Raw genomic sequence first — 14,031 nt, forward strand, 5'->3', positions numbered from 1 at the left:
GACATCATCCGTGAAATCCCTGAGATGCGTTTACCACACCCACCCGTGTACATTCCGACACTGCAAAAGAAGTTATAAGTTCTTCTGCTTTAGAAGAAATAAAATGATACAGAAGAATAAGGCTGTGGTTCTTACCATTCTGCAATGCTTTTATGTGCCCTGATTACAGAGGTTTCTATGTCGATGGGGTGGTACCTCATTCCTCTGAGCTCCAGTGTTTCATCCAAAGAGCCCACCACATACAAGGCATCGTGCCTCTCTGCAATACAGCACACACATTTCAACATCATCACATCTACAGGACAAACACAGTCACTTGTATGTGCTTATTCCTGACATTCTAAGATGTTCCCAGTGCTTCCTAGGGGAAAGAATTTCTAATGCAAGCTCTAGCATTTGAGAGAATTAAGAGCTCATGTAGCACTTCTGCCTATGACTCCAAGCAATTGAAGCCACAATGAAAAGAATTTCTGGGTCATCCAGTTCTGCCCTTTCTCTCATATAATGCAACCTCTGTTCATAAACCCAAGCAAAATCCACCATTAAAACATCTTTTTGTTCCACTGCTCTTACTAGAGCACTTTTCTTCTCTGATCGACACAACCACTTTTCCAATTTCCAAATTTAACTTCTTTTCCTTCTTTTTAACACCAGCTTATGCCCACTCCTGCCAGCAAAATTCTACTCAGTTTCTTAAGATGCCACAGTTTACACAGTAATAACTTTCTTCTCTCCCAGCCCCAGCTTTGCCAGGTTAAATACGCAAAGCTCTCCTAGACCCTATCTGAAGGACACTCTCCACATTCACACTTGTAACTCTGCTCAGTTCAATTTTGCTTTGTTAACTATTTTATAGTCTTGCTCAGTTGTGTTACTGGAGGTGAAAAACATGCTGGGAAGTTGTATTTCATGTATACTGTAAATTCACTGCCCAAAGTCTCTTAAAAACTAAAGGACAACTGACATTGTTCCATGGTGATAAAAATCTCTGTGATATGTGATTTTTCAGAAAGCTACAAAGCACAAAAACTTGCTATTATTATTCAGTGGCAGCAGTCAGGACACTGACGCTACTCATGTAGACACCATTCATTTAAGTCCTATCACAGAAAACCAGCAATATACATTTGTTACTAAGTTACAAGTGTTCAAACTCCTTTCCTTAGAATGTTCAGAGATTTATTTCTTTACATATATGATAATCAAGAGCTATATCTGCTTTGTATTCTGTATACAAACGGAGCAGATGGAAGATAAACTCTTCCCAAATTTAGACATCTTGGCTAACATCAAAAAACTCCCAAGATTAACAATTTATTTCCTATATTGGAAAGTTTCTCCTCTAGACCTTTAACTTCTGAAAGACTGCAAAATCACTGGTGTCGGTGCATGTCCTGAACCTGTTGAATGATATAACATCGCCTCCTTAATTCATGAGTCTTCTGTGAGGGAAGTCAGCATAAACTTGCTGGAGAGCCCAGTCTTTGCTGGCTCAGCTTCCCCAAGGAGCCTCACAGCAGTGGCCCTGTAGTCCAGGTGCTTCCCCTCACCTCCGCTGGCGTCCGTCAGCTCTGTCCTGCGCAGGAAGCCCAGGTAGCCGGTGCGAGCCCACACGGTTTGAGTGTCCCCAAAACTCAGGCGAGCAGTAAAGTGATCGGCGTGCAGTGCTTCTTCTCCATACACCGTGTAGTAACCAGTAGCATTGTGCGGGCTACTCACCCATATCTAGGGGATAAACCAAATCCAGACTGCAATGAACATAGGTTATTTTGCCAGACACAGACAGCATCGTTAATTGATTTAAAAGATCTGTTTCAATGACAATTTTGACTACTCCAAAATGCCAGTTTTATTGAAAGCATTAACTTGCGACCAGAGAAAAGGAGTTTTATATGCATGTAATTGGGGGATGGTAAAGGCCATAAAAAATCAACCAGGCATTTGGCTTACTGGAAAGGAACACCTGCTAACCAATTAGCTGGGCATCTTATTACACAACCAGAGATGCTTATAAAACAAAGGTCAAACCAAGCAGCAAATTACCTACTGCTGCTGCCCACTGATGGGAGTACATCCCTACCTGTTCTAGCTGCTGGGCAGACACAGACTAGTGCCCTGGTCTCACCTGGTGCTGTGCAGCCACATGTGCAGGAATGCACACAGTGCCAGCTCTCTGTGGGGTTCACTGACATCCCACTCAGGGAAAGGAAGGCATTTATCTAACAGGAGGTATTGATGGATCACACCACTGCCCACACACACAGTACAACAGTACCAAACCTTTACCTCTCCTAAATGCGAGTCTCCCAGAGGTCCCTTGGTTTCTGTGTGTGCTATGATGACCTTTACTCCCGGAAGAATCTCAAATAAGAAGCAAACAGAAGTTAAGAAAATGAATTCATCAAAAGAAAAGTTAATCAGAAGTCAACAGTCTGTGCTTCCCTTTCTACTCCTTTCTGCACCACAGACACCAACCATCTCTTACTACTACAGTTATTTAACGTGTTAAATAATTCTAACTCTGAGCAGCCATTTTGCAGCTTCAGTGTTGGTTTCACACCTAGAAAACGCCTTCCATATGAATGCCTCAGATTTGTTTTGGTGGTAGCAATTTATCCTATTGCTTCATGTCATGCACCTGGCTTCACTTAACTACTCAGTCACAACCTGTTCTCCTGGACACATTCTGATTAGCCAATCTCATCCCACATATTCTTTAATGAGATCCAGGTGGTACCGCTCCCCACCCAGGTGAGGGCCATGAGGACATAACGAGTGTCATAATGGCTTTAAACTGAAACAGGAGTTTTAGAGTAGATGTTGGGAAGAATTCTCCCCTGGCTGGTAAAGGTTATCCAGAGAAGGCTGTGGCTACCTCAGCCCTGGAAGCGTCCAAGGGCAGGATGGACGGAGCTTGGAGCAACCTGGGATAGTGGAAGGTGTCCCCCCACCACGGCAGACAGGGACTGGAATGGGATGAGCTTTAAAGTCCTTTCCAACCCACACCACTCTGATTCTGTGAGGAGGAAGGATGACACTCCGTCTCTTACCTTCCCAGACTCCATAAGTGGCAGACTGTGTGGAGAACCTCTCTCTACCAAACGCACCCTGAGAAAATAAGAGGAATACATTTGTACAAGGCTTTAAGAACTGTTGGAGATTAGAATTTTTTTTCTTCTTCTTTTTTTTTTTTCTTTTTCTCTCAGGGAATTTTCTCCCATCTGCTGCTTAAGAGATGATAATGACTGTATTTAAGAGAGACAGAAGATGTAGCCAAGGAGGAGGGGGAAAAGTGCAGCTGGCTGCACTCTTGCAGCTGAGGGGCTTTCTCTTGGGAAGGGCAGAGATACCAAGAGATTTTGGTTGGGGGGTGAGGAGCTGGGCTTGGCTCTTCTCTTGTCCTCGGATCAGAGAGAACCACTGGTCTGCTGTTGCTGTGGGAAAAATTTGCTGCCACCTTGGAGTTCTGCCTTTTACTGCTTCCACCACGGGTGAGCCTTTGCTCCCAAGAGCAGTCAATGAACTGGGACCTCAGTAACACCCAATCACACTGGAGAGGACCCTCACCATCTACTGGGGTGCCTCAGGGGAAAACCTGGGACTGAGCCCCTCCCCACTCTGAGGGAGCCTCTCCTGGCTGCTTGCAGGAGCCCGGCTGCCCCTGCCCAGCCCCTGCCCAGCCCCACTGTCACTACCCAGCCCCACTGCCCCTGCCCAGCCCCACTGCCACTGCCCAGCCCCACTGCCACTGCCCAGCCCCTGCCCAGCCCCACTGCCACTGCCCAGCCCCTGCCCAGCCCCACTGCCCAGCCCCACTGCCACTGCCCAGCCCCTGCCCAGCCCCACTGCCCAGCCCCACTGCCACTGCCCAGCCCCTGCCCAGCCCCACTGCCACTGCCCAGCCCCACTGCCACTGCCCAGCCCCTGCCCAGCCCCACTGCCACTGCCCAGCCCCTGCCCAGCCCCACTGTCACTGCCCAGCCCCACTGCCACTGCCCAGCCCTGACTGCCACTGCCCAGCCCCACTGCCCAGCCCCTGCCCAGCCCCACTGTCACTGCCCAGCCCCACTGCCACTGCCCAGCCCTGACTGCCACTGCCCAGCCCCACTGCCCAGCCCCTGCCCAGCCCCACTGCCACTGCCCAGCCCTGACTGCCACTGCCCAGCCCCACTGCCCAGCCCCTGCCCAGCCCCACTGCCACTGCCCAGCCCTGACTGCCACTGCCCAGCCCCACTGCCCAGCCCCACTGCCACTGCCCAGCCCTGCTGCCTTCTGCCTCTGCTTTGGGCTCTTTCATTACACATCAACCCAGCATCCTGTGCCTGCCAGTACACCCCATGGCTCCTGCTATGGCTGCAGAGTTTCTGCTATGTTTTGTTTGCCACTCAGGGAAGGCTGAGGAACAGAGTTGTTTTGGTTTGAAGGAAGAAAAAAAAAAAACCCTAAAGGAGATTCTAACTGTGCTAGTTCCACTACCTAAAGGATTGTTAGGGAGCAGATTTCTTGGAATTGCACAGCACAGGGATATAATATGGTAATATGGCAGGGAGTCAGCTGGCTGCTGCCAAGGATAATTCAACAAACCAATGCAATGAGGGTGAAGTTTCTTCTCCACAGCCATTGAAGAGTTAATGCTTTAACATAACTGTACCTGTCATGTCGAAGTGCTCTCATATCTACATAGACTGTTGTTGGATCTGGTCCTGCTGTTCCCTAAGAATAAGGAGGAAGAAACAAATTCAACAGAAGCCACAACACCCTGCTTTCATTCTCACAGCTACATAAATTCACAAATTTTTCTCTTATTTACTGACACTTACAAAGCACTTCCCTAATGTCCAATAAATAAAGTAGCCCCCCTTTCTACAGTGACTACTGTTGAGCCTTTGCTTTCTGTGGAATCAGTCAATGAATGCACAGGTGAAGTATGTAAGTACAGGTAAGTCTAAGTTTGCAGAATTTTTAGATTTAAAATTCAGCTTTTAGGATTTTATTTAAGTAAGCACCTGCTCTATAACCCACACAGCCAGTGCAAAAGGATGTAAGCACAAACCTATGTGGGCCTAGTCCCTAACACTGCAGAAGCAGATGGAGTTTAGGATGTGACAAGCACACATGCATCACTATACCTGTTCAGCCAGCTTGCCCAGCCTGTTTGGCTGACAGCAGGACCACAAACAGAAGTAACAGAGGCCATCAAAGTGTGGGAAACAGAGAGAAAGGGGAAAAAAGAAAATACAAACAAAGAGGCACTGGAAACATAAGATACACACAGTAAGACAGAAAACAAAACTTACACTGTTTTAGAATGAAAAGAAAATTTCCATTTCAGATTACTTAAGAGCTTGGCACTTTTAGGTAGTTCTTTTGGAAACATGCAAGTCTCAGATCACAGAACAAAAGAAAGCTACAGCAACTCATACATTGCTTTATACTAAACCCCTTCTCCCTCTGTAAGACTGTTTGCAGCTTCAGAAACACCTCAGTGAACCAGTTTAGCAGGGCTGGAAGACATGTATTTAGCCTGCTAATTTGTATCAGAAGTTTGGTCATTCATTAACATTCATTTAAATCCAATTTTAAAAGTCTAATGGAGGTATCACTTTGGAAGAATGGAGGAAAAGGGGCAGAAAAACCCCTCCCACTAAAAAGGGTCTCAAGAATGGAAAACAGAGATGAAAAAGGCATAAAATGAAGGGGAAGCTTAACTGCCCAGCAGTCCTGTATTCCACAGTGGGTTTTTTTGGAGTACTTTTTCTGTTGCCATTCAGTATTGTGCAGAAAAACTGGTTCTCACCCCTTTATCCCAAACTGGCTTTTGAAATTTTTATTCACACAGACAATTTGGAAAGCTATTCTTTCACACTTGGCAGCTTTATTCAATGTTAAAATCTTAATTTGCAGTCATCTTGATTTCACGTATATGCTTCCTGTTTTTCCACCTACTGATTTATAAAATCACTCTGACATTTCTTTATAACCATTTAGCTTGGTCTTGTTAAAAATTCTTTCTCCTTTAATTGTGAAAGAAACTATAGAAACTAAGGAAACAATTGTGAATGGCAATATATTTAAGTAACTCATGTCCCAGAATATCTCTCTTGCAGGAAACCTAGAACACTGAGAGCTAAAAAGGCTTTTCTTCATCTAGTGGGCACCAGGAAGGAAAAAAAAAAGAAAAAACAAAGTTTTGCAGAAGTACAGTAGCAATTTCCATAGAATCCTATTTTATTAAGTGCAATCCACACCAATAAAATTGGAAATTATATTTACAATTACACATACTAAATCCACGTGCCCCCTATACCACATTATACAAAATAAGACAAAATCTGAATCACACAAAAGCTGAAAAAGCATTGCTTGTAACATGCAAGATTTATGAATAGGAAACTGTTTATTTAATACTTCTCCTGCATAGTAGGAAGGAAACAAGTTTCTTAGTACTGACCCTCTGGATCAGAAAAGCAAACCAATTGGTCAATTAGTACAGAAAAGTGAAATTATCATAATCAACATAATATTAAAATCTTATTAAAAAGCTTAATTTAACTTGGTGATGAAGCAAGCAAGCAAGCAATGGAGCTCTAGTTCATTAGAAAAAGAAATCTATTCACCTGAACATGATTTTCTACCAAGTCTCCAGAGATTCTGTGTAAGGAACAAGCAGTTTAATCTCACCTGTAAGCAAATTGCTACGTTGACCCTGCACCCAAAGGTGGTGCTCACTGCACGAGCAGACAGGCCCAGGTCTTTGAACAACTTGGAGAAAGACTGGGTGAGGGCGATCCTCGGTCTCTCCTCTGCCACCACCATGCAGGTGCGCACGCAGGACAGGTTAACCCCCTTCATCTGGGAGGGCAGGGGCACAGAACAAACACTGTAACTTCAAAGGCAGCAATTCTAGAAATTGTTTCTATTCTAGAAATAAACTGTTTTGTTTGTGCAACAGAATGGCTTCAAAAGCACTAGAATAAGACACAGACTGTTTTAACACTACAGACATTGTGTAGCTGCAACACAGTCTCTCAGCATTTTGAGCTGAAAAACTCTCAAAATGCCATTTTGCCACAGGGCTGGGCTCGCCAGAGACCTGCTGGCTCCTAGCACTGCACATTTTAGGTGTCCCAGACATCATCAGCTCCTCTCAATGTGAATGTGAACCTGGAGCAACTGGCTGTGAGCCAGGATTTCCTTTGGCGAGGTCCAGCGGAACAAGATTTTTTTGTCTTTATTGACAGCACACAATACAACCACTTTTTTGTGAAGGAGCTGCCACACATTCCCAGTGGAAGTCCTGGGCAGCTGAGTTACTACAGCTGTGGGAATGCTCCTTCCTCTTTAAGGAAACTGAGTCTGAGTTGATAGATTTCCCTCAAAAAGAAATAGATGCATTAGAGTGTAACTGATGTTGTTAGGAATCAAAGAATCATACAGCATAGGCTTTGAGTGGGAAGGAAGGGACTTCAAAGCTCATCTCATTTCAATCCCTCTGTATGGGCAGGGACACCTTCCTCTAGAGCAGGCTGCTCCAAGCTCCATCCAACCTGGCCTGGAACACTTCCAGGACAGAGAAGATTATATCCATTTTAGAACTTAACACTTCTGATATCAAGTGATATCTGAAAGTAAGTGAGACTTGCTGAGTTTTGGGGGGCTTTTTCTTTTGGCTGTTTTGGGTGAGGTTTTTGTGTTTGGTGGGGCTTTGGGATTTTTCCTTCTCTTGGTGTATGATTTATCTGGGATTTTTTTTGTTTGGTGTTGGGTTTTTTTCTTGTCTCAGACACAAACAAGTTGATAGGCTTGCTATATATTTTGCCTAAAATCTCAAAAACATCCAGCAGCAGAGGTTGCACAAATAACTAAACCAGAAAATATAAGACTTTTTTTTCCTCCACCAGAAACATGGAAGCTGAATCTTCCAGCAATCTCAACACTCCCCAGAAATCGAGTCATAATGGAAGGCTCTCATGGGAACACTTAAAACCTCATATTCTCCAAGCCAAAAATGAAGTATTTTCAGAAAGACACATGTATGTTTATGTCATTATGTGGAAAAATGAAGCCCACTCACCCGGAGAACATCAGTCTGTGTCCCAAGGCCTTTGGTGCATATCTCCATCACAGAGTAGGAGCAGAAGGTGACACGCACTTTGTACTGGCTGACAGCAGACAGCCACAGAGACACGTTGCTCTCCAGCTCCAGAGGAGGCACCAGGATGGACTGGTGACCTGAATATATGCTGGGGAGAGGAAGCAATAGGAACATGAAAATTCAATTAATTAATGCATATGGCATGTTTTAAATGGCAAAAAAAAAAATTGCAGCTTTGTGAAATGTGCTGCATTAGAGTAGGTATCTGGTTGAATCAAGACAAGGCTCACTAATTTTAAGAAACATTTAACTGCTTCCTTTAGCAGTATTTCTTACTGCATACCAATCTTACAGTGAACACCTTAAAGGTCTTGTCAAAACATATGGTTTAATCTCAAAATACTTTAAAAGGATTTACTTAATCAATGTGAAACAGACAGTGAAGTCCTTTTTTTTTCTTCTTCCTTGAATTTGGTATGCAATTAATTCCACTTGCAAACCTGAAGTTACCCCAGGAACTAACTGACTTTTCTCAGCACAAAAGGTGTTTTTTGAACTACCGATAAAAAGGTTAATTTGGGTTTTTTTGACAGTTTCACCCATACCCATTCCCAGGGGTTCTAGAGAAGGCTGTGCACACGTGAGGAGACCCAGAGCTCCAGAGCCATACCTGCACAAGCACCACAGTGCAAAGCCCAAGCCACAGTAGGGGTCCAGGCAGATGGCGATCTGTCGGGATGGGTACAGCTCACACTGGAGCTTTATCGAGCGACATAAGGCACTTGTAGCTGCATGTGACATCTGCAAGAGGAAAACAGGACCTCTCAGGGGTTTACAGATTTCTTTGTAAAGGTAAAGGAATAAAACATGATATCTCTTGTTACTGTACCTTTACTCCTGCTAATATACCAGTAGTAGACACACTGAAGTCCAAGTATGCCAACATATCTGGAGATGTAGGTCTGAAAATACTAGCCAGCTTCTTTTTAGGCATATCATCTATTTAAAATACAGAAGTAGAGGGGAAGTACCATATTATTTTGGGAAACAGGCATAGGACAAAAAATGTATCTTTACAGCATTATCATCAGATCCTCCCTATAGTTTCTGGACAGCTATTTTAATGCAATGCACAATACATCCACTCAGACAGGTGGTTGTGGTGTAGCAAAATAAATATATCACTTTTCAATCTCTTTCCATTTTGGCTACCGTACCTGTATCCAAAATAGTGGGCCATGTTTTAATATCTACAGCTGCTGCAGCCTCCTTGGACCTGAGTAGTTTCATTATAGCTTGGGTGGTCAATATACATGCAGACTTACTGACCTGCAAAAAGCAAAGCATTAAGACCATTGATAAAACCAGGGAGTTCATGCTCAAAGTCATGTCACATGCATCCAGATGAGATAACCAGTAAGATGAAGAGATGAAAACAGTAATTGGAAACAAAGCAAAATAAATCATGACAATAAAAAGACCATCTTAAATGAGATTCTGAAGAAGTCATTACTGAATCAGCCACAGCACGTTGAATATTTATTTTCTAGCTTATTTTACACTGACTGTGGCAAAGCAATTCATCAGGCTGCATCAACATTCATCACTCCCCAAAAGCACGAGGAGAGGAATGTCTCATACCTACCTCTACAATCATTTTGACAGTGGGCAGAGTGGTAGCAAGGTTCTGTGGATGAGGCGGGCGGACAGTGATGGGAACACAGCCAGCATACAAACAGCCATAGAAAGTTGCTATCAAGTCTACTCCTGGAAAGGATATTTGTGAAATTAAAGCCATTTTTATCAGATCAATAGACTGAACTCTTTCACCAAAATCAAAATACACACTGATTTGCATTATTAAGACACAAAGATTTGTCACAAGTGTCTGTTCAAATCAACAGGCTGTTCCACACCCAGTTCAAAATGTTTTGCATTTAAGAGCTAGCAAAAATTATTCCAATCCAATTAATGGACAGAATTTCTTTTCTTGTGCTGTGTGATTGTGGGTTTTGCTCTCTGTGCTGCTTTACCTGGAGGGTAAACCAGGGCCACGTGGTCACCAACGTTCAGCCGTCCCTTCTCCATCAGTGCGACTGCCACTCTCTCTGCCCTCTTGTGCAGCTGGATGCACGAGGCAGTGCTGGCTACAGTACCCTGCACAGGAGACAAGTGACAGCAGAAACCTTACAGAACAGCAGCAGCTCAGTGACTTGGATATTGACATGAAAAGGGGTAAACCAAAAGGGTTTCTCCTGGAGACACGTGAACAAACCAACATATAGCACAGTAACTCATTAGACCCAGCTATTTAAGACAGGTGTTCACCAACAGGTAATTTCTTTGTGCCCAAATTTTGTGTTTCCTTCTGCAGAATCTCTGTGTCAAGGGTAAAACCTGACTGAACAAAGTGACCTGGGAAAGGGCTGCTTCACACTAGGAAACCTCCCTCAAAATCTCCTTTACTCTGAGAGAATAAACCAATTCGACAATAACAATGTTGAAAAGATTTCTTCTGTTAAAGCACAGTCTCAAAAGAAAAGTTAGAAAGTTTGAACTATGTCCTAAATTCTTTTCCCCTTCTGAATGAGACCTACAAATCCTTCTCTTCCCAAAGACTGCTGCCGGACTTTCGGGAAGACTCCTGTCTACAGTACAGCACAGCACAAAGCAGATCCAATTTGTCCCTGGGCTCTTTCTGTCACTCTATGTGCCATCCTTTTTGAGGGCAGAACCTAGCCCAGGGCAAGGCATCAGTATTCCCTGCAGGATGTGACAGTGCTCCTGAAAAATTTGACTCCAAAGCTGTCCCAAGGGCTCTCTACTTAGGCTCCAGATCTTCTTATCAGGAAATCCTCCATTTCTGACTTACAGTTAACACTCATGCTCAGGAATGAAGACAGAATCATGGCTTTCATTAGTATGACAAAAGTTGTGTTCTGGCAGGAAATGCTATTACCACAATGTTTAAAGCTAGGCAGAATGTATACTGAAATTCCAGAAGTGGAAAAATTTAACCTGCTTACTAACTAGCAATTTTTGTCTGCTTCGTTAAAATCATCTGCAGCATTTCAGGAAAGGACTTCTAGAAGGAATTTTCTTAGAATCTAATAATCTTTTGTTTTGGTCTTAATCTCCAAGTATGACCTAAAGTGCATCTTACCTTGGAATTCAACAGAAGGAAGAGTGGATGATCTGGAGTTGTCTGAGCTCGCCACTGAAGAACATCTGCTAAATACAGGAACTGAAAGTGAAGAAAAAGGAGATACTCAAATTTACTCAAAGTGCCTCACGTTTATTTTCAGCAGAATATCATACCTGGTCTTCTCTTGTTCTGAATAAGCTAATTCAAATATTTAATAATACCAGAACCCCAGTGTCACCTTTCTTGCCTGGTCATTGTCCTCCAGCTGGCTAACATCTCTCCCTGAGGCTTGTGCGATCCTCTTGCCAGCTACGAGGTTTCCTACAATCATTGATGCAGGACCAACATCTGCATTTTGAAAAGAACAGTGCAAAATGAGGAAAAAAAACCTAGGGACCAAGCAACAATTCAGCCTGCAGGTGCCCTATATAACATAGTTATATAACATACTGTGGTTTCCTCACCTGGCTGTTTCTGCCGAGGCTTGGGCAGGTTGGTAACACAGGTGTGGGGACACATCAAGACGTTACAAGGATGCAGAGCACCCTCCAAAAAGCGCTGCTTCGTTTCTGAAATATGAATTCCTCCGAGCGGAGCCTTTGGCAAAGTGTTGGCTGGCACCAAGGCAAGGCAGTACACACCTACTTGGTGAATGCTATCAATTGCCTTCACAGAAATTAAAAAAAACAAACATACATTCCACATTATCAACTGGGATGTAGCTAGAGCAAGAATTTGAATTCAATTAATTTATAACATTAAAATTTTTACTTGCACCACAATTTGCAAATAAAGGGTCCAATTCTGCACTCACTGAACTCATAGAAGCTGTGCCATGACTTCAATGGGAGCAGGAGCAGACCCAGGACTTTGCTTGTGCCCTCTATCAAGGGGATGCCACCTGCACATCAGGGATTAGGAAAGTCTCTTAAAAGTGGGCAAAAAGTGCAGAGATTTTCAAAAGCCAAAGTTATATCACAGCAAATTTAGCATGTATGGCACAATCACAGAAGCGCAGTAGAACATAAAACTCACAAAATTTAGGAGGGAAGCATCTTTGCTGCCTAAATCTTAAGTGTCTCTTTTAGCTATGACACTTTGAAAAAGAGAAGCAAAAATATTTTCTCCCAATATCAGATATTCTCTCCAAAAAGATAAGAAGGCTGAAGTTAGACAGAAACCATTCTTATCTAACTGCCTTATTCTTAAAAGCAAACTTCCTTTAAGTTGTTCTCTGGATCCTTCCCTTCAGTGGTCCCCAGAGTCTTCCATAATTGATCTCTCCTTTTTCACTTCCTGAGAACTGATTAATTCTAAAATCTGCAAATGCAGATCTACCACAGTTCCCCTTCCTCCTGTCCTTCATCCCCAAGAAAATACAGTAAAACAATTAAGGGAAAAAGTTTTTAATACTTCTTGTTGCAGATCTAGAATAAGGCTGTTAGTGATAAAACAGCTTTTGGGGCTGTTCTGATACTTGGCAGTATACTTGTGAATATTTTCAGAGGTAACTCTCAGTATGAAATCAGAAGAGACATGTAGCATTAACCCAAACAAAACCCATCAGCCCTAGGACATTGAGAATCCTAATAGTAGGAAGTTAAAAAAACATTCTGAGAGAAAGTTTTACTTTTTACAAAATTCTGTTAATTCTCAACCCTGAAAAAAAAAAAAAGCTCTAATATTCTTATTTCATGCATCAGCCTTATTCACCTGGAAAGAGAAAAGGACAGACTGACTACCTGTAGAACCCTGCTCATCCACTGAAAACTATCCTCCTCTGAGGCGTCAGGGCGTTGCTCTGCCACAAGCACTATCCGATCATCATGCAAAACGGGCACAGAAAACACTGCTATCCTAAAACACAAAGGACAGAAGAATGATAGGATGCAACACAGGGTGAGCAGAGCATGGCTTATCATCACATGGGAATGGCTGCAACCTCTCATGGCACTGCTTCACATACACAAGCATTATTCATGCCAGATCATCACAAAATCACAGAAAAATTTAGAACATCTGTGGGTTCCTTGCTGTAATTGCCTTCTGCTGGGGGTCGGGTGGATTTGCAGTCACCCATGTAGCACGTGTCTGACAGGCAAGCTCCATACATGTAGGGGCTGTGCAAGCCTTGCCTACAGAACTCCATCATGCACACCAGACTTGCAGTCCCTACATAAAATGTCCCTTCTGGAAGACGACTATGCCAAATTACTGACCACCAGATGCTTGCACTGAAAAATACTTAACTCCCATTGGGGAATTACCTTAATTTTAGGTTTGCCTCTTCTAGGATAAAATATTAATAATGCCTCAGCCTGGACCGGTATCAGTGTGAACCCTGAGAGACTCCACTTGTCATTGATCTCCATCAGGACATTGAGCCATGGACCACTGAAGAGCACTCAGGTTGGTGATACAAGACATTATCTCTGAGGGTCCTTCAACAGCCTGGTTTGGTCTTTAGAACAGGTTGCACAGTTCCTCCCTCAGCCACCCAAAAGGCTCAGGGGACAAAAGTGTTTTACACCCAGCATATGAGCTTCTTTTGAGAGCCTTAAGAGAAGCTTTGAGGTAAGTTTTAAACAGAGACTTTAAGATCTGCCTTTATACTGTGTAAAAGTAATTTAAAATCTATTATGCACGAAGCAGGGTGTCAATATTTACCTTTCAAGTTATCAGGAACAACCAAATTCACAACCCAGTGCTAACTTTCCTAAAAAACACACGTGAAAGAGTTCACGTGCATTGCTCCTGTGTGTGCTGTGTCACTTGATGACTGTCTGTAGGT

The 14,031-nt window shown here is 43.3% G+C and overlaps 1 protein-coding gene across 3 annotated transcripts in view; it reads right to left on the reverse strand.

Moving 5' to 3' along the window:
- Positions 1 to 14,031, reverse strand: part of DIP2A (disco interacting protein 2 homolog A) — a 79,698-nt gene that overhangs the window by 2,182 nt on the left and 63,485 nt on the right. The window contains exons 22-38 of one of the 3 annotated variants that reach the window (XM_053982788.1): positions 12,983 to 13,097; positions 11,705 to 11,906; positions 11,479 to 11,588; positions 11,259 to 11,339; positions 10,129 to 10,252; positions 9,741 to 9,862; positions 9,313 to 9,424; positions 8,985 to 9,094; positions 8,766 to 8,896; positions 8,075 to 8,243; positions 6,682 to 6,852; positions 5,130 to 5,159; positions 4,652 to 4,713; positions 3,051 to 3,108; positions 2,287 to 2,361; positions 1,551 to 1,725; positions 136 to 259 (exon numbers count right to left, since the gene is read on the reverse strand). In XM_053982788.1, coding sequence (XP_053838763.1) covers positions 136 to 259; positions 1,551 to 1,725; positions 2,287 to 2,361; positions 3,051 to 3,108; positions 4,652 to 4,713; positions 5,130 to 5,159; positions 6,682 to 6,852; positions 8,075 to 8,243; positions 8,766 to 8,896; positions 8,985 to 9,094; positions 9,313 to 9,424; positions 9,741 to 9,862; positions 10,129 to 10,252; positions 11,259 to 11,339; positions 11,479 to 11,588; positions 11,705 to 11,906; positions 12,983 to 13,097 — 1,971 coding nt within the window. Of the gene's footprint in view, positions 1 to 135; positions 260 to 1,550; positions 1,726 to 2,286; positions 2,362 to 3,050; positions 3,109 to 4,651; positions 4,714 to 5,129; positions 5,160 to 6,681; positions 6,853 to 8,074; positions 8,244 to 8,765; positions 8,897 to 8,984; positions 9,095 to 9,312; positions 9,425 to 9,740; positions 9,863 to 10,128; positions 10,253 to 11,258; positions 11,340 to 11,478; positions 11,589 to 11,704; positions 11,907 to 12,054; positions 12,142 to 12,982; positions 13,098 to 14,031 lie in introns of those variants that run through there. The other 2 variants (XM_053982789.1, XR_008437962.1) reach the window with 2 other exon arrangements.

Source organism: Vidua macroura, chromosome 7 (assembly GCF_024509145.1).
Source record: "Vidua macroura isolate BioBank_ID:100142 chromosome 7, ASM2450914v1, whole genome shotgun sequence".
Lineage (NCBI taxonomy): Eukaryota > Metazoa > Chordata > Aves > Passeriformes > Viduidae > Vidua > Vidua macroura.